This window comes from Pelophylax lessonae (genome assembly GCF_965119305.1).
Source record: "Pelophylax lessonae genome assembly, chromosome: 12".
Classification (NCBI taxonomy): domain Eukaryota; kingdom Metazoa; phylum Chordata; class Amphibia; order Anura; family Ranidae; genus Pelophylax; species Pelophylax lessonae.
The window spans coordinates 149,728,371-149,749,926 of NC_138779.1; the positions used below are offsets into that span (position 1 = coordinate 149,728,371).

Below are 21,556 nucleotides of genomic sequence, written 5' to 3' on the forward strand. Positions count from 1 at the left end.
GAATGAAGCAATGTACTGAGACATCCTTGAGGAAAACCTGGTCCAGAGCACTCTGGACCTTTAGACTGGGGCAAAGGTTCATCTTCCAACAGGACAACGACAGCCAAGATAACAAAGCACTTGCTACGGGACAACTCTGTAAATGTCCTTGAGTAGCCCAGCTGGTGCCCAGACTTGAACCTGATTGAACATCTCTGAAGACATCTGAAAAGGTCTGTGCACTGATGCTCCCCACCCAACCTGATGGAGGTACTGCAAAGAGGAATTGGAGAAACTGCCCAAAAATAGGTGTGCTAAGCTTGTAGCATCATACTTAAAAAGACTTGAGGCTGTAATTGGTGCCAAAGGTGCTTCAACAAAGTATTGAGCAAAGGCTGTGAATACTTATGTACATGTGATTTTTTTTGTTTTTTATTTTTAATAAATTTGCAAAGATTTCAAACAAACTTCTTTCATGGCGTTATTATGGGGTGTTGTTTGTAGAATTTTGAGGAAAATAATGAATTTAATCCATTTTGGAATAAGGCTGTAACATAACAAAATGTGGAAAAAGTGAAATACTTTCTAGATACACTGTATATACTTTTATATTGATCTAGCGTGGTATTTTTCACTATATTATACCAATGAAAAGATTTTAGTATATCTATTTGACAAGTGCAAAAAAAAATAGCTCTTTATCCAGACAGAAATCTTGTGAGCTGATAACTTCCTGTAGTCTCTGTTCCTGGACTCTTATCAGTTAGCATTGTTCCCTGCCATCTCCACTAAACTACAAATTACTACACAGTGATATATTAAGATATAAGTCTTAACACATTCCCAGTCTTTGCTGCTCAGTACAGTTGTCACCCGGAGACAAGAAGTGTGTTAATGGCAGGATTAAAAGAAAAATGTGAAAAAAAAAAAAAGAAAACGAATACAGCCACCGGCTTATAACAAAGCTTGTAACCAAACAATGCTTCTGCGTTACTGTGCTCTTTCTCAAGTATTTGGTTTATTCCTTTATCAATAGATGTATAAATACAATGCACACTTATCTTTTTTTTTATACATATGCTTTATTTTATATACGTATATATGCTTTTACATTATTACCCTTTTAAGCCATATAATAAATGTGATAACATCAGCTTAAAACTACAGTGTTTATTTTAGGGCAAAAACGCCATTTAATTGGTTACATATGCTTTTAATACACATTTTGTTTCTTTGGAGATTACACCGTTTATTAAACAACATTTAGCTATCACTAATGACACCACTCAGTAGGGTGCTGTTTATGAAGCTAAGGATTTTTTCCTGGATATTTTTGTTTAGGATCATTGTTGAATCTTGTACATCATACAGTCCTGTCTTGTTTTTCATGTTTTCTAATCCCTCGATGAGTGTCTTCTTTAGGGTTTCTCCATATAGGACAACCGTTTCCTTAAACAGTGTAATCTTCTGGTTCATATCGGACAGGCAGATATTTGTTGTCTTTTTGACGATACTAACATCTAAATATGTTTTTCCCAGTAATGAACTTTTAAAAAAGCTTACTTGCTCTTTTAGTTGGGATGCTGTGAGAAAAATATTGGTCTGCATCTGGTCAAAAAGTTTTTTGATTTGAAAACACATTGATTCAAATTGTTTTGTCAAGCTTTCCTGCATATCAGCTGCATAGGGAGACATATGTTTAATCAAAATCAGAGACTGCTGTCTTAACTTCTCACTCACCTTTTCATTATATACATTCACATTAACCCTTACCTCTTCAAGGTTTTCTAGAATTGCACTTTCAAGATTTTGTAAGTTCAGGGCCAATGACAACTTTAAACTATCAATACTTTTTATCAACTGTGTGTTCAAGTCCACAGTTATACTTTCCAGCTTCTCGCTAACTGCCAGGGCATTTTTATCAACTTTAGCCTGTAAATCCTCAAAATAAAGGGTAACTCTGACCAAAAGTTCTTCTGAAATCGTGCTGAACAACCGGTTCACTTCTAATGCTGATGCTGATGCTGACAATGTGGTCCTTAGCTGCTCCAACTCATCTAGCATCGGTTGCTGGGCTTTGTCAAAGAACAGTTGTTTGTTGATGCTATTGGCAACAGTGGAAAATGTTTTCTGTAGGTTTTCTTTGTCAAGACTTTTCAAATTCTTCTCCAATAGATCACTAGTGAGTGTAAAAAGAAAGTTTGTTAAATGAGATTTCCTACTCTCAAGTTTAGAGAAACAGGTTAGCAGGTGAACAGAGTGAATCAGCTCTCGTGACTCTTAGCAATTATAATTTCAGTAGCAAATGAGAGCTACAGCCAAATCCCACCCAGTCAAGAGAGCTGAAGGGTGTGATGTGGGAGCCCTAAAGTGTTTATTATATTTTCGCAGACATTCTCTAAATGCCAGTTTTTATAACTATATCAAAATTTCCAGATGACCATGTTGACAATCCCGCAATCATTGTATTAATAAATAAAATGAAATCAGCATTTGATAGATAGCAAACATGATATTGATTTTATGCATATTCTCCTTAGATGTAATGTGTTCCATCCATCTTCTGGACATTATAGAAGGATTGTTACCTACTAGATAGTTTTTTCTTTAGGTGGACATTTCTTTAAAATGTAAACGTTATCATATCAGGATTTCTGGAATATGAATAGATTTTGGTTCTGATCATAAATAACAATACCTTATAACTATTCCTACAATGGATGTAATGAAAAGTCAGTGCTAAATTATTTAATGTAGCTTGCAGTGGGTCAGTATCCAAATCCAAAAGTATAACACTAAGCAAAAGTGCAGCACCTGAAATGTAAACTATACCCCCCAGCAGAGATGTATAGTAACTAAGTAGAACTACTTCACTACTGTACTTAAGTACCGAAAGGCGGTATCTGTACTTTCCTAGAGTAGAATTTTTTTCTCCTACTTCCGCTTTTACTTCACTACATTTTTTCGATAATTTCAATACTTCTACTCCGATATTTTTTTTATGCTGCATAGTTACTCGTTACAATTATAAAAATTACCACTGCCAAAACAGTAGATGGCAGGTTTCATGAAGCTCCAAAAAATGTGTATAATGTCATGTGTACTTTTGACTTCTTTTGACTTCTTTCTTTAATAACTTTAACTTTAATAAACTTTTGACTTCTTTCTTTAATAAATACATGACACAGTACTTGTACTTTTACTTTCAGTACTTGAGTAGCAATTTTTTTTAAAAAACTACTGGTACTTTTACTTTCAGTACTTGAGTAGCAAACTTTTTAAAAAACTACTTGCAATACTTAAGTACAAAAAATGTTGAATACTTTAGTACTTATACTCAAGTCACTTTTTGATTGAGCACTTCCACTTCTACTCAAGTCACTTTTTGATCAAACACTTGTACTTTTACTCAAGTATGGGTTTCGAGTACTTTATACAACTCTGCCCCCCAGTAAGAATATTTTATCACAAAAAAATTATCACAAAAAACAAAAGTACAATTAGTACCATCTAATTAGAAACACTATATCACAAAGCAATCCAATATATAAATAGAGCAAATGAAAGCAAACATAAGAAAAAAGGGTGTGTATAAAGTAAAATAGCAACAGTAGTGTTCACTTGTGTAAAACTTCCACCCTTTGAAAGGATACACAACACCACTTGTGACTGACACCACTGCTGCACTCACCGAATCCAAAGCTGCCAAAAGTGAGCAGGAAACAGCGCGTTTGTAACAAAAAGGATTCCAGCCCCTCACGTATGGTCATCCAGCTCCAGTAATGCATAGAAGTTGCCTGGTAGTACCAGCTTTCGCCAATGGAGACAGTCAACCCATGCTCATCGCATGGAGCCACACTGAGGGATTGTATGTAGTATGCAGTGTAGTAATTTATTTAAAATACCTTAGTCTTCATACACAATAAATAAAAAGCATCCAGATGCCAAGGAAATAACAAGCATATGCAAAGTGCAGGCATGATGTCAGCACGTAGCTCGACCTCTACGCATTTCGCATGACAGCATGTCTGGGGAAGCTAGTATGCTGACTTTAAGAAGGTCATCCTTAAATAGCCTATTATTGAATCACATAAACCACTGGAGGAATGTCAGCCAGGATTAAAGCAGGCATGATTTTCTTGTAGCCCTCAGCCGCAGCTGTTATATTCTTGTGATCCTCGCCAACGGCAGCCATATTAAAAACACAAATGTATATAATTTGACATGAAAACATGAGCTATTTACCTAGAGCTTACACTAAGTTATAGGTGCCAGCTATAAAAAGAAAGAAAGACTTTTCAATGTTGTGAATAAAAAATTATAACTAAAAAGCTGTATTTAATTAAAGGAAACATTTCCAAAAATAATGTAATCAAAAACTTGATTAAGGCAAGTCAGTAACCTCTTGCCAAGCTACATCAATTCTAAAAGGTCGCCGATCATCAGCGTAAAGCACAATTTTCTTGTAGTACACAATGGGGACCGCCACGATTACATAAATAAAATAGGAATAAAAATATTGAATAAAAATACATATGTCTACATAAAAAATTCCATTATGAATTATAAAAATGCATTTACCAGGCTATTTAGAACAATGCAATTAAAAATAAAAACTTCCATAAAAATAACATTTTAAAAATATTTCATTCATTTTCATACTATATGCACCTGTTATCAATAAAACAATTAATATCAATGTCTGCATTGAGACCTAGGGGTGGACATTTTCATGCTGTAGATCCAGCGAGTCTCCATTTTTTTCGATCTTGTAAGTCCGATAACATCCCATCCAATGTGGCTTTATCTTGTCAGTGGCTATTGATTTTATTCCTGTTTCATCCCTATTATGATACTTTCTGAAATGTGCAGACAGATTATGGCTTTTCAGGCTTTTCCTTTTATTATACATACGTATGTTCCCTCAGCCTGTCCTCAGGCATCCTAGTGGTTCTGCCTATGTATTGCTTTTTGCAGGGACATTGTAGTAAATATACTACATATCTGGTATTGCATGTGATGAACTAATTTTCTTCATATTCATCTCTGTACTAGACGTAAAGGCGGTACATTTCCTCTTTCTAAACCCATCCAACTTGCAAACCATGCAATTATTGCCTGGATAAAAACCTTTCTTCTCTAAACTCTACTTTAGTAGGGGGTTTCAATACATTAGGGGCAATTTTATCCCTAAATTGAGTAATCTCTGGAAAATCACTTTAGGACATGCTGGATTGAAAGTGTTGAGAATTGGATCCCTTTTTAAGATATCTCAATGTTTATTTATAATACTCCTGACCTGTCCCCTTTTGGTCTGACAAATTAGTAATAAAAGGGCAGGTCATACCTGGTTTCTTATCCTTAATCTTAGTATTCAGTAGGGATTGTCTATCTGTTTCGCCCACTTGTTTAAACCCCAGACTGAACTCCTCCCTTTCTCTCCCATACAGCACTAAACAGGTGGTTTGACCGTCTGTTTTGGTTTTTATTGGAATCTCTTTGATGCCCTACTTGAATTTGTCCTACGGGCTATCCTTTGAGTTCCAGGTAGGGCCCTGCTGCCCTCAGTTGGCCGCGGTTGGCCTGTCAATGAATCTGTTATTGTGTTGACATGTTTTACGCTACTTTTACTGTGAACATTTTGTCATAGTTCCTTGCCTTGGTTATAGTGTTTTTGTTGAGCATTTTATTGCAAAATTATAAATACACACCTTTCAAAAAAAAAAAAAAAACAGGTGGTTTGACTGCCCACAGTGGCAAGAGGTGGTACTACCAGGCATATTCTGTGCATTAATGAAGCTGTATGACCTTGTGTGAGGGGCTGAAATCCCTTTGATATAAATGCGCTCTTTATTGCTTACTTTTTGAAGCAGTGAGTGCAGCAGTTGTGTCAGTCACAAGTGGTGTTGTGGATCCTTTCAAAAGGTGGAAATTTTTACCACAAGTGAACACTACTGTTGCTATTGGACTTTATTCACTTCTTTTATGTTTGCTTTCACTTGCACTATCTATATATTGGATTTATGATATAGTGTTTCTAATTGGAGTATACTAAATGTACTTTTGAGTTTTTTTTTGTGATATAATATTTTTACTGGAGTGATAGTTTATATTTCAGGTGCTGCACTTTTGCTTAGTGTTAAAACTATCCCTGGCTGTGGTAAAGACTCTTTTATGATGGCTATTAGAAGGCTTTGGTTTACAACATCCAGTTTACAACACCCAGTTACCATCTGTCTTGCTCTACAGCTACAAGATTGAAATCTGATTGTTACGATCGGAATACATTAGAGCCTGTAGATACATCAGAGCTTCTGCTAGGGGTATATTGAATGGCAATTGATAAGGCTTAATTAGAAGTTTTTTTAGGTTTTGTAGACCCTGGCTAAGCACTGTTTATTTAACACGATCTGCTTAAGCTAGTTATTTTGGGTGATGGAGATTATATGAAATGTTCCAGCCCTCCGCCTGCAAGGCTGGTTCAAGGATTTTTGACACCCTAGGCGAAACCTCATTTTGCCACCCCCTTGGCACCACCCCTTGGCTCCGCTCTGATTTCCACGGTGTCCTCTTGCAATCACATAAGTAGAAGAGTAAAAACGAGGTAAAATGGCACTGCCTGTTAAAGGGTAAAAAATACACTAATATGGAAGGGATTTTAAAATTATATATATATGGAAGGAATTAAAAAAAAAAATATATATATATATGGAAGGGATTGAAAAAATATATATAATGATGTGTAATTAGATGTAAAAACACAGTGAATAAATCTATATAAAACCGTGATAAAAAATTAATCTGCACGTTGACATAAAAATATAAGATAAAATGCAAACACATAAATGGTGAATATAAAGTGATATGTGCAATCAATAAAGTGGCAATAGCAAAGTGCTGCTGTGATAATGTCCAGTGAAATCACCAAAACTATAAATTTAGATATAAATAAGTCCAAAAACAGTCCATAAAGTGCTTAAAAAGGAAAAAATCTTTGCTTCATTGAAACCAGTGGTGATTCAATAATTTTCAAGCGGTGATAAGTGTGGGGTGGGAAAAACACCATGCACCCCTCCAATGTATCCCGCACTCACCAGAGATATGTACCCCTGCAGGGGTAATAAGCCTTAAGGTATTAGCCTCTCTCCTAGGAATCACAATATTAGGCTTTTAGATGGAAGTATCCCTGGGTGTCACTTCTCAATGCGGTCAAATATCTTCAATAGGCAAGGTCACCATAAAAATCCATACTCCAATATGGGGAGATATTCCCAGATAACATGTAGAAAGGAAGACCTCATATAGTGAAGTACCGTTTTTAATCCGTTTATTAAAGTATAAAAAGACTGTACTCACGCTACGATAACCAGCGACCAGATCTGCGTTCCAGTGGGGCGGGCCCACTATCGTAGCGTCCCGGAAGTAGCCCCCAACGAGGGACTCGCGGCCCCTACTGCTTCTTATGCTTGCTTTGCCTTGTTTTAAATGTGAGTACAGTCTTTTTATACTTTAATAAACGGATTAAAAACGGCTGAACTCACACAGGACCCTTTTTTTGGTCCGCAGCAGAATCAGATCGCATGGTGGTTCACACCAGTGCGATCCGATTCATGTGCAAACTGTCAGTTCGCACTGCGATATGCGATCTGATTTAGGGGTGTCGTTAACCTTACCCAGCGATTCACATATGGCAGTGTGAACTGCCTGTGCTGCGAATGCGATGCAGGAACATGCATTAGATTTATAGCGTTTCCCGCATAGTGTGAACCGGCACGAAGTCTGTAGGCTGAACAAAAAAAGTCTTTAAGTACTATATATGGCCAGCTTTACTGAGATCAAATGTCTAACTTAATAGCAGAAATAACCACCTTAACACCCCCCCTCCCCTCCCCCTGGACCCTTGGATAGCTTCTAAACCAGGATCAAAAGTGAAATATAGATATTGTATGTAGAAAACATTTTAAATTACAGTTCTATGAGTCCTCCAGGCTCCAGCACGCACCTTCCAATCCTTTCTTGCTTCCTCCTCCTTGGTTCACTCTCTGCACTGACACTCCCTCTCTCCACAGCATAGACTCCACTCCACTGACTCCTCCACGTTTCCCCTCGGCTGCCTGTTCTCCCGCGCTGGGTGGCCGCTGCAAGCCTGCACTGACATTCCCAGTCCCAGTGACCAGTCCCAGGCTCCAACAGAAGAGATATCACTCCGCAGCACAGGAGAAGAAGACGGATCTACATCTACACTGTCACTACAGGAGGGAGCCGAGGCCAACCGAGCCATCACATCTGGAGGGAGGAGGGTGAGCGAGTGAGAGAGTGAGAGAGGATCTGACAGTCTGACGGAGACATCAGACTGAAGTACAAACAGTCAGCGGTGGACTCGGCTGCAAGGAGTGCTCACGGGCACTTGCCGATCACTGCCATTAATGGTACAGAGACCAGAGCGGCTGCACAGCACAGGGGAGAGGGAAAGACTAAGAAGGGGAAACAAGCGGCCAGGTGCCCTTGGCGGCAGTTCGTCCTAGGCGACTGCCTAACTCGCCTAGTGGTAGCGCCGGCCCTGTCCTCCTGGCTCTACAGCTACAAGGTTTAAGTCCTGACTTGCAATTTTGGAGAGATAAAGATGACACTAGGCTCCATACAAATGACCATTCTCTTGATTCTCAGATTGAGGTTTGTCTGGTCTCACTATTTTCGCTGCATTTACTTAACATTAAAGCAGAGTTCCGCCTCCTCCTCCACCCCCTCCAAAAATTAAACGTCAGCAGCTACACATACTGTAGCTGCTGACTTTTAATATTAGGACACTTACCTGTGCTGGAGTCCAGCGATATCGCCACTGCAGCCGATGTTTCCATCGGCTGTCGGGAGCTGCCGCCGCCATTGACGGCAAGGGAACCCGGCAGTGAAGCCTTGCGGCTTCACGGGCAGGTCCCTACTGCGCATGCGTGAAGCGTGCTGTGCTTTCCTATTGGTTCGTCGGCAGAGGAGGGAGGAGGGGGCCGAACTTCCGAGGGACAGCGCCGTGGCGTCGTATCCTGGAAGTGGGGAAGGGTACCTGTCAAAAACAGGTACCCGTTCCCCCCTCCCCCCTGAAAGGTGTCAAATGTGGCACCGGAGGGGGGGAGGAAACAAAAGAGCATAAGTTCCACTTTTGGGTGGCACTCCGCTTTAAAAATGATAACTGATGCAAGTGCCACTTTAAGGTATTCTAGCCTGAAGAACAATACTCTAAAGATCACCTAATGACAAAAAGGACCTTGATCTCTTCCCTTGGCCTAACCTGTCAGAGTTATTCGGTGTCCCCCAAAACTTCAATGAACAGTCTTCCAATAAAGTGATAACTCAGCAGTGAAGCACTGATGGGAGAAGATAAACTTCTTATAGCGAATCTTCAGGATGAGATATTAAGAACCACAGACATTGGGGTTGATTTAGTAAAAGAACAGAGACTGTTCACTTAGGAAAATGTATGTTCACCAACCTTAGTAAATAACATAAAGGTGTGTTCACTTTAGTCAACCATTTATTTGCTATCAAAAATCCTGTTTTTTAATTACTCTTGCACATGTTTGGATATTCAAACTGAATACAGGTGTACCTTACTTATTATCTTATTTTTTTCAAAGTGAACAGCCTCTGTAAAATGTAAAATCACTTTAGAGGAAATTTGCCACAATGAGAAACACATTTCTGGGAGAATCCCAGACTAGTACACCCCTAATTTTCCTGAGGTGTACTAGTCTCAAAACAGGGGGCGTCTGAAGTTTGGGCCCTGAAGAGTAAATGCACACTGTGAGTGCATCAGTTGAGAGTTGCAGCCATACAGGAGTACACAGCAAGCTACCTCAAGCCAAGGCAAGGCTGGAGAGAGTAGTCAGTGACTTTGCAGTGCAAGCAGTGTCAGATGTTCAATGTTCTACAGTCCTTGAAAGGAAAAATGGCCACTGAGGACAGAGAAAAGGCGGAAGTGTTAAATAATTTCTTTTCTTCAGTCTTCACAAAGGAATCGGGGGGCTACACGAACCCCGCTTGTAAGGCCGAACTAAATAAAACACCTCAGGAAGTGCCGCCATGGCTAACAGAGGATAGACTTAGAGCTAAACTAGAGAAACTTAACATAAATAAATCCCCGGGACCGGATGGCTTGCACCCAAGGGTTCTAAATGAGCTCAGTCAGGTGATTGCCAGACCATTATTCTTGATCTTTAAGGATAGTTTACAGACAGGTATGGTGCCAGCTGATTGGAAAAAAGCCAACGTGGTACCAATATTTAAAAAGGGGCCGAGATATATCCCGGGTAACTATAGGCCGGTCAGCCTAACATCAGTAGTCTGCAAAATTTTGGAGGGGATGATAAGGGACCACATACAAGACTTTAGTAATGAAAACGGTATTATAAGTAGTAATCAGCATGGATTCATGAAAGATCGTTCATGCCAAACCAATCTATTAACCTTCTACGATGAAGTGAGCTGCCACTTAGATAAAGGTAAGCCTGTGGATGTGGTGTATCTGGACTTCGCAAAGGCCTTTGACACCGTTCCCCACAAACGCTTACTGTACAAACTAAGGAAGGTAGGTATGGACCATAAGGTGAGTACCTGGATAGAGAACTGCCTCCAGGGGAGAGTACAGAGGGTGGTGATTAATGGGGAATACTCGGATTGGGCGGGTGTGGAAAGTGGGGTCCCCCAGGGTTCTGTCCTGGGACCAATCCTGTTTAATTTATTCATAAATGATCTAGAGGAGGGGATATCTAGTACAATCTCAGTATTTGCAGATGATACTAAATTAGGCATGCCAATATCTTCTATGCAGGATGTGGAAATCTTGCAAGCAGACCTGAACAAAATAACGGGGTGGGCAACTACATGGCAGATGAGATTTAATGTAGAAAAATGTAAAGTAATGCACTTGGGGGCCAGAAACCAGAAAGCAAGCTACTCACTAGGGGGGGAACCTCTGGGTGAGTCTAGGATGGAAAGGGACCTGGGGGTACTGGTAGACAACAGGCTTGGAAGTGGCATGCAATGCCAAGCCGCTGCAAGCAAAGCCAACAGAATACTGGGTTGTATAAAAAAGGGGATTCACTCCAGAAATAAAGAGATTATTCTTCCACTCTACAAGACTCTGGTCCGGCCACATCTGGAGTATGCTGTCCAGTTCTGGGCACCGGTCCTCAGGAAGGATGTGCTGGAACTGGAGAAAGTCCAGAGAAGGGCAACAAAAATAATTAGGGGAATGGAGGACATCGGCTATGAGGAAAGACTACAAGCACTGAACCTATTCTCTCTGGAGAAGAGACGCTTGAGGGGGGATATGATATCAATGTACAAATACTGTACTGGCGACCCTAGCATAAGGAACAAACTATTTAGAGTAAGGGAATACAATAAGACACGTGGCCACTCACTAAAACTAAAGGAAAGGCGGTTTAACCTTAAAGTGCGTAAGGGGTTCTTCACTGTAAGAGCGGTAAGGATGTGGAATTCTCTTCCGCAAGCAGTCGTATCAGCGGGGAGCATTGATAGTTTAAAAAAACTATTGGATGGACACCTTAAAGACCACAACATACAGGGGTATACAATGTACGGTTAAAAGCAAACACACACACATCATAGGTTGAACTGGATGGACTTGTGTCTTTTTTCAGCCTCACTAACTATGTAACTATGTAACTATGTAACTATGATCTGCTAGACTTAAGTCGGAGTTCCAGCACAGCTTTCAGAGATACAGTATGTTCAAAGCATCAGTAAGCGTTGGCTTGCGTCGGCTGGCATCAAGACAGCGCTAACGGGCATTTTTACTACAAAAGTCCCAGAATTGTACATAGTCGAGCCAAAGGAGTATCCCACTCATTCCCTTCTCCCAACCCACTAAAACAACAATGAAACAACCAAACAAAGATGCCGGAGTTGTCAATGTGTCAGTTCTCACAGCCAGGGCCGCAGCTCACATTGGCTGGAGAGGTAACCGGTAACAATGGCAGACCCACCTCAGGCCACAGGCCTGGAAACATTGCTACACTGATGATAAGAAAAGGTATTTAGCAGTGTATGTATTCTAAAATAATTGCATTTCCATGTTGTACTGTGGGAAACCAGATATAGTGAATGCAGAGTCCTGAGTTTAGTAAGACTTTAAGCTTTTCTCTAACCCACCAAAGACATAGTACCAGCTTACCTTACTTGATTGCTGAAGTCAGACACTGTGGCACTGTTCTTGGTAGCACTGATTACTTCCGTAGCGTATTTCAGGAATGCACTTGCCAAATTTTTACTGGTAGCTTCGGCCTTTGAGCCTAGCATGAAGAGTGATTATTATTAAAAAATAAGAAAACATTTTCTAAATAGCCTCCCTACAGTATACTGAAATTTGATTATTTGACTTAAGTTACTGTAAAATTGTCACTGAGACTGGAAGTGAATGAAAATCTCCATTGGTTGAACAGAATGCAATAAAAGAACATAGAACCACTGTTAGCTTTTTATTGCTGTTTGTGTCTACCCCTTTCTTCCTCTCCTAATACATTTTCTGAACGTATCTTTATTTGCTATTTGTAACTGCCATTCATGCACAGTACAACACTTTAAGGAGAGAAGCATGCAATAATGTTTTTTTTTTTTTACATTGTATTGCAAGTCAAAAAACTTTTTTTTTTTTTGTTTTTTAGTTTTTGTTAGGGTAGGAAACTGTTGGAGTTCCTGCCAGATTTGTATATTTTTTGGCCCTGTTAGAGATTTTTCCTTTCTTCCTGTTGTGGCAACCTTAAAAGTGAGTGATAAAAAAACTGATGTTCTCCTAATCCATCTCTTTCTTAGTGATAGTTATGTGGAACACTAGGGATCCTCAGTGGTGGTGAACCTTGACACCCAAGATGTTCTGGATCTAGATTTCCTATGATGCTCAGCTACACTGCAGAGTGCATGAGCATCATGGGAAATGTAGTTCTAAAACATCTGGGGTGCCAAGGTTTGCCATCACTGCTCTAGAGCAGTCTTTCTCAACCTTTTTAACATGGATAAACCTTGAAATTACTCTCCAGGCTAAAGGATCTCTTGTTGATAATACTATATCAAAATACATTACAAATAGTACATTAGTGTGATGGTCACTTAGAAGACTGTTCCTTATATTTGTGGTCATTGGGAAGATCCCCCCTTACAGACAGCTAAAAAGATCATTGATGTTAGTTAGTGGTTACTTATCTGAAAGGCAGAAGATGTTAATTGCTCTAGGAACCCCTAGCAACTTCTAGAGTGACCCTAGAGTTCCACAGAACCCTGTTTGAGAAAGGCTGTGTTAGAGGTTGCTATGGGTTCCTTGAGGAGTGAGCAATGGTGGACTGGCTTATCACCTGATAGTGCCTGCATAGTTTAAAGTGGACTTCCAGTCATTTTTGTGTTTATTAAAAGTCAACAGCTACAAAAAGTGTAGCTGCTGTCCTTTAATAAACACACACTCACCTGTCCCACATTCCAGAGACACGGCCACCCGAACCCTTAGGTCTCTCCATTTCCACTCCCCAGTGCTGGCATCACAAGTGTGGGCACCCGGCTGTGAAAGCTTGAGGCTTTACAGCGGGGTGCACACTGCACATGCGCAAGTCGTGCTGCGCTTCCTCAATATCCGGGCAATCTTCTGGGACCTGTGACGTGCCCCAGAAGATTGCAGGGAGGGAGGGGGAGAGGAAAACTTCTGCTTGAGTCACCTAGTCGGCCCCAGAGGAAGTCGGAGCTGGGTACCTTTCAAAACTAGGTACCCACCCTTCTGCCCCAAAAAAATGACAAGCCAAATGTGTGGAACTCCGCTTTAAGGACTATGTCTCTGGGTAGAGCCGGTGGCCTGGGACCAGCGGTGACTCTCCTCTTTTCTCTTAGAGCAGTAACAACTGTTGATCTTTTTAGCTGTCTCTAAGACTAATGGGTTTTGCTGTTGGAGAGTTTCCCTCCCTTCCTGGCTGGTAAAACATTGCCAGCAGGGAAGGAAGTGAATTTACATCTCTAACTTTAGCCCCGTATAGTACTATAAACCTCACAGGGGTTCTAAGCCTTCCCCCACTTTGGCCAAAACTAAGACAAATGTTTTGTCTGAACTTACATTTTAAAGTATTAGTGTAATATTGCCAATATAAAACATCATAAGCAAACATAAATTTGATGAAAAAAAAAAAAATGTTGAAGGGATATTGCTTTTTGTATCTCTTTTGTATCTCTTGCGTACTGACCTGTGATGGTAAACACAAGTGTGACAGCTATCATTTTCACCAACATCTTCACTGTAAAATCTGCAGAGCCAAACATGAGTACATATAAAAATCATTTTCAGTAGCATGAGTATGTATATAATAAAGTTAAAGAGCTGGGAGCCTGGCGACTACAGATAATGTATTGCAGTATAACAGGCATTGACAGACTATGTGGAAACCTTTTACTTTATCTGGTTACTGAATCCTCTTCTTCTAAGCAGGGCTTTTTTTCCCCAGAAAATTGGTGCAAGAACTCAACCACGACCCTCCAAACCACCCCCACACACCCCCCTCCAAACCGCATTAAATGGTGTAGTCAAAGACTTCTGAGTTAGGAGAGTGGTGTAGTGCAGAGGAGTTCAGGGGTGCGCTATGTGCAGAGTTCAGGGGTGTGCTACGTACATTGTGCAGAGTTCATGGGTGCTCTTCATACAGAGTGCAGAGTTCAGGGGTGCACTTCGCCTTCTTCCACGGCTGTTTACCTCTGCATCCCCTATCTACATCTCACTTTCATCCCTCTTTAGCTCTGACCTCTGCATGCAGCCCCCCTTCCAATGCCCCCATCTTCTCCCTTCCTCCTTAGAAGCTCCACCATGTTCCACATGTCTTACTTGTGTTGCTGTAATAAGTTGAAGCACCCAGCCGGTTCTATTACCTCCCCACACACTTTAGGTGGCTCTGCCTCTCTCACTTGCAGGGAGATCATCCAGTTGGGGTTTTGGAATCTGCACTGCACCCCAGGCCCCTTTATATTCCTTTTACCCATCCTGCACTCTGTAGGAGCCGCTCAGGAGATCAGATCTGTGGGAGCCGTTGAGAGACAAGCTGTCACTGATAAACACAGAAACTGGACGTCTGTGTTTACAAGTGGTAGTGGTGAGCAGGGAGCAGAGGACCTGAACCAGAGGTGGAGGAACTATGTTCCACCAACTATGTTTCACCAAGTTCCAGCTGAAAAAAAGCCCCACTTCTTAGTATTATTACAGAATGTTGCTCGATATACTGTAATACTGAGCTCTTTATAGATTAGGTAACCTTTACAGTGGAGTTGATTAAAGTAGAACTATAGGAAAAACCTTTTGTTTCATTTTGGATAGAGTAAGGGAGGGTTATAACCCCTGTCAGATTTATTTTTGCCATCTGTGTCCCATTGCAGAGATTTTCCTTCACTTCCTGTCCCACAACCAAACAGGAAGTAAGAGGAAATCCCTGCAAATTAGGGGATTCTTTGGGGACACCCAGGTCACCAGAACTAGTGATTTATTCTCTATTACTTTTCCTGGGGACAACCCAAAATTTGTGATTTTCTTTTACTTTCACTTTCATGAAAATGGTAAACAGGACAAATAGAGAGGGGGAATTTCCCTAATGGGGGCACAGACAGCAATAAAAACCTGACAGGTGTTCTAATCCCTCTCCACTCTATCCAAAACTTAAAAAAAAAAAATACATTTTGCCTTTAGTTATACTTTACCTAAAGGAATAGAGACTGTTCACTTTGCAAAGTTAATGTTTACTGAGCGTTTCTTTTTCTTGCAAAAATCCTGTTTTTTTACTTCCTTCACACATGTTTGGAAATTCAAAATGATCATGGGTTCACCTTCCAGTATTTGCTCTCATTCGCTTTACTAAGTGAACAGCCTTTTCTACTCTAGTACATCAACTCCACTCCCTATCACTTCTATTGCAGACAATAAAGATGAAGTAGGAATAGTAGATGGGTGAAGTTACTGCTTGAGTTAAAGCAGGATTAAAACCAAAAATGTAATATATTGTAGCCTACTAATCCTTAGATGTGGTTGTTGGCAATAATTCAGACTCGCATGGCCCTAGGCATCAAAGTTCCTTCAGATATCTGGGAGCACTCAATGACACACAGAGGCGGCAGGTACGATGTCACAGAATGCTCGGCTTTATTCAAACAGTAAAGAACGTTTTATAGAGAAAGTAAAGGGGAAGTCACTTTACAGTAGATTATACATAGAGTTAATACAAAAAAAGCAGTTTAACATTACGTGCTTCAAGTCACGTATTTACATAGGAGTTAATTAAAATAAGGCATAGTTATAGTTGGCATTACATCAGACTTGTTCTAAGGGTTAAGATAAAGTATAATTAGTTACTTCAAACAGACTTGCTTTTTAAGGGTCAGTTTGACCACAAAGCATAACGTCCTGGAAACTTTCAAGGACATTTACTTAGATAGGCTCTTTAATTAAGCTGAGTCTAGGGTTTTAGTAATAAGATGGAGTTTGAAAGAACAAAATGGAGGATAAATATTCTTTCAATGGCGGCTGCATCAGATTTCTTTTTTAAGCTTTTTTTCCTCTCCACTTTCACCTTATGATCTGACCAGTAACACACCTCCTATATTAGGTTGTCTACATTCTGGATAAAGAGGCAACAAAAACACCTTTGGACAGGAGCATTGTCAGTCTGGGGAGGGAGGGAAGTGTTGGATGTACTAGCAGATTTAGATACACTAACAAATTCAAGCCAAACTCCAGTTCATATTTTTTAAGCAGTAACAGCAGCAGTTTGGTTCCATTTGGTATAAATGTTTTACATAAATAAATGAAAGTTAATTATTGCAGGCACCCCTTTCGCTGTTAAAAGGTTTGTCTCAACTGTCTAACTGCTACATCTGCAGGACAGAGCTTGTTCTTTTGAAAAACAACAGACTTACTGGCAGGGTCATTAGGGGAAAATAAAGGAAAGAAAGCCTAAAAAGAAAATGCCATCACCTCTAAGACATGGTAGGGTACAATACTGTATGATAAATGTTTGCTTTTGGGTTTAACACCACTTTAATCTGCATGGTTTTCCCAACATGGTCACTATGCACAAAAATTAAACTGCTATTATGTAAAATTTCAGTTGTAACCCCATAATAAATTATTAGCAAATTAAATGTACAACGTAAAAGGTTTCAGACACATCAATGCTATCTATTCTGCTGCTCCCCACGTTTACTTTTAGTAATTGGAATGATAACATTTCTTACCTTATATACCTGTTTATCCTTCCGATTATTCTTTCAGTGTGAAGATAATGGTGATTTTATATACTGTTATATATATTAGGCCATTCCCATTGTCCGCACATTTTTCAAGCTAGCTACCTGAAACTCGGCTCACATTACTGCGTGGAGTCCTTGATGCCTCTCGGTTTTCATAACAATGCTAGAAGTTTGATGATCTAAGGGAGTCTCGATCAATGCAATCTAGATGTCATTTTTCTAAAGCAAAATTATTTTGTAGCTCTTTAGATCAGATTTTCATGAATCTGTGGCATATGCAGTGTTTATGAATTCTTTAAAGAGTAACTCCACTTTTGTTGAGAAAAAAACAATCTGCTCTGGGTGATCTATGTACCTTTCAGGGATTTTAACAAACTTTATTGAAGACTCCTACCTCTATGTGATGTGAAGAAAAAGCTCTTTGATCATGTCAATGTACAAAGTGAATCTGAATGGTAGTTCATTTTTCCTTATTAATCAGCTGATGCAATTCCAGTGTTCTAATAGGGAACATTTCAGTGTCTGCACCCCAGTCAAAGAAATTAACCCTTTGGGAGCATCCCACCAAAAATGAAATTGTAGAGATTGCCTAAAACATGACTTGTATCTTAGTGCAGATATCATGGGAAAGCAGTAAGTCAATTACACAAGCAGGGAATAACATTTATGGAGAAGTTCTATACACCAACGGCCATAATGTGTTGAAAATTAAAGAAATTTGTGGCTGCAGGCTAAAAAAAAAAAAAAGGTACTTTTAATACTCAATTAAAATATGTCTTAGTGGCAATTGTACTGTGTATGCTCTACTGTTTTCCCACAAATGTGAAGTTACTCTTTAACTAAATTTTATTGTCTGCCTGATAACTTACTGAGCTTCATCACAGTGGTTAGCAATCATGCTGTTCAGGTCTGGGTTCCAATTCTGCTTGAGATGATGAGGCTTAAGCTGGCCATACACTATACGAAAAATTGGACGGTATCGATTTCGAAAAGCGAGAGTTTTCAGAAGGGCTAAAGATACTACCATCATGTAGCGGCCAAATTTCAAAAGATAAACGTTTAATCAGACTTGTATAAAGTACTCGAAAATTTCTACTTGAGTAAAAGTACAAGTGCTCAATCAAAAAATTACTTGAGTAGAAGTGGAAGTGCTCGCAAAAAAAGTTACTTAAGTAGAAGTACTAAAGTATTCAACATTTTTTTTACTTAAGTATTGCAAGTAGTTTTTTCAAAAAATTTGCTACTTAAGTACTAAAAGTAAAAAGTACCAGTAGTTTTGAAAAAAAATTTCTACTCAAGTACTGAAAGTAGAAGTACAAGTACTGTGTTATGTAGTTATTAAAGAAAGAAGTCAAAAGTATGAACATCATATTGTTTTTATTATTTCAAATGATTTATTCAAATGATTAACCTGTGTTTGTTAGTAGTTTCTTGATGCACTTTAAGCGCTGTAGCACCATTTATTTGTTTGTTTCATATTTTCTTTTTATTGGAAAGATTTGGTATAGCAGCTTTTATTATACACAGCCTTTATTTTCGTATGCGCTGATTTACAAATGACATTATACACATTTTTTTGAGCTTTATGCAACCTGCCATCTACTGTTCTGGCAGTGGTAATTTTTTTAAAAGTAACGAGTAACTATGCAGCACGAAAAAAAAATACTTGAGTAGAAGTATCGAAATCATCGAAAAAATGTAGTGAAGTAAAAGTAGAAGTAGGAGAAAAAAATTCTACTCTAGGAAAGTACAGATACCGCATTTCGGTACTTAAGTACAGTACTTAAGTAGTTCTACTTCGTTACTATACATCTCTGCGTTTAATGGACACAAATTAACCGGTTTATTGTTCGATTTAGTCACATTAGAAGGGAAATGACAAAATAAAATTTACCTCTTGACATCTCGTCCGTGTATGCCCGCTTGTACGTTCGTTGTGGACAGATCTTTCTGTCCTTCTTCATAATCATTATCTTCGCTTCGTTAGCATCCCCATAGCTTTCCATCCAGTATTGATCGTGTGGATCAGAGGATCACTGCCATAGCAATGCTTGGTATCATGGCAATACAACAGGCACAGGATAAGAAAGCTAGAAGACGACAATGGACCAAGCAATAGTTGAGGAACCATGAAAAATATTAGCTGAATATGTATTTGAGCTTGTGTAGAGGAAAGATCATTGCGTCTGCATGGTACTTTATCACAAATCTGTTTACTTCCAGGTTAAAGTTTTCTTGCACCTGCGCACAAAAAAATCGAACAATTTTTTAAAGTGCTGGAAACCCACTAACCTTACAAATTTAGTTCATTCAATAAAAATATTTAAAAATTTTCATTCAAAATTTTTGGGGCTGAAAATTTGAAACCGATTATCGTTCGTCATCCACTAACTATCAGAAACTCGGCCGAACATTGTAAACAATAGAATTTCGTCCGATTGTTCGTATAGTGTATGGCCAGCATTAGGCCTCATGCACACGGGAGTGAAAAATGTCACTTTAACCACTTGCCGACCGCTCACATGGAGCGTACTGCGGCAAAGTGGCTCGTTATCGTCCAGTGACGTAGGCCTACGTCACTGGACTCCTCCCCTTGTGGGCGGCGCGCGCGTGCCGCCGGAGGCTCGCTCCCGCTGTATTCAGACACAGCGGGAGTCGGGCCAGGGGAGGAGAGGCAGTGATCACCGCCGGTCTTCCCCGATCGTCAGGGATCGAGTGAGGAGATCCGCCCGCTTATGTAAACAAAGCGGGCGGATCTCCTATGTGACAGGCAGTCACAGATTACAGGATTCAGCATAGCTGAACCTGTGATCTGTGCCTGTGTCACACAGTCCCCTCCCCCCACACACACGTCAGTAAGCACCAGGCATACATTAACCCCTTGATCACCAATAAAAGTTAACCCCTTCCCTGCCAGTGTCATTTTTACAGTCACAGTGCATATTAATGTCACTGGTACCCCCAAAAGTGTCAAAAATGTCAGTTAGGGGTCCTATCTGTCCGCCGCAATGTCGCAGTCCCGCAAAAAAATTGCAGATCGCCGCCATTACTAGATAAAAAAAAAACAATAAAAATGACATAAATTTCCCGTAGATAGTAGCTGCAATAACTTTTGCGCAAACCAATCAAAATACGCTTATTGCGTTTTTTTTTTACCAAACATATGTAGCAGAAAACAAATTGGCCTAAAATGTTAAAAAAATTTGATTTTACATTTTTTGGGGGGGAATTTCATATAAAAAAATGTGAGAAATATTGTTATTTTTTCAAAATTGTCACTCTTTTTTTGTTTATAGCGCAAAAAGTCAAAATCGCACAGGTGATCAAATACCACCAAAAGAAAGCTCTATTTGTGGGGAATAAATGTCAGGAATGGGGTAAAATCTTCCGGTCTTAAAGCGGTTAAAAATATTGAGAATATTTTTGTCAAAGACATGTAGCTAAATACATTTTGGCCTAAATATATGACAAAAATTGAATATATTGGATATTTTTTAACTGTCAAAGTAGAAAAATATTGTTATTTTTTCAAAATTGTCGCATTTTTTTATTAATATCGCAAAAAATGAAAATTGCAGAGGTGATCAAATACCACCAAAATAAAGCTCTGTTTGTGGGAAAAAAAGGACGTAAATTTCGTTTGGGTACGGCGTTGCACGACCGCGCAATTGTCAGTTAAATTCGCACAGTGCCGAATCGCAAAAAGTGGCCTGGACGTAAAGCAGGAAAATCCTCCGGTCCTAAAGTGATTAAGAGGTGTCTGGTGTTTTTCGAATGCCTCCTAATGCAGCTGCATGTTAGCTAATGTGCCCATTAACCTCCCTGGCGGCATGATTCTTTCCGATTTTAGGTGCTGAAAGCGGTACCATTATTTTGCATGTAATTCTTGAGAATGAGCAGCCCAAACCAACTATTTACATATGATTTTTTTTTACTGTGCGTTTCTCTTTATAACATCTCGGGTATGATAAAGTTTGAAACACAAAATCAAAAATTATAATATAATAAATAACTATAAATAAGTTAAACTGTCATTTCAAAAATCAGTCTGGAAAAGATAGTGGAACTGACATCACAAGTTAGAATCTGCCACACAGATTGTTAAAATCCTTACAATGTACATTGACCGCTCGGAGGGGGTTAACTTTATATGTTAAGATATTCAACTTCTTTTGTAAACAAGTGTAACCCTCTTTTGGGGTTAGGGGTTATGAGAGATGACCATCTCCAAACAACATATTGCGCTAAACCTGTAGGTAAGTAATGCCTCGTTTCCACTGAGCGGAACGGTTCGGATCGGTTC

General features: G+C 39.5%; 1 protein-coding gene across 1 annotated transcript; it reads right to left on the reverse strand.

The window, feature by feature from the left end:
- Positions 1-1,242: 1,242 nt before the first annotated feature.
- LOC309568310 (uncharacterized protein) lies at positions 1,243-19,259 on the reverse strand (the record flags this gene model as incomplete). The annotated part of the gene is made up of 4 exons (XM_082273976.1): positions 1,243-2,158; positions 12,170-12,287; positions 14,214-14,273; positions 19,148-19,259. The coding sequence occupies 4 exons, from the start codon at positions 19,257-19,259 to the stop codon at positions 1,243-1,245; spliced, it is 1,206 nt and encodes a 401-aa protein (XP_082130102.1).
- Between the last annotated feature and the right edge of the window lie 2,297 nt (positions 19,260-21,556).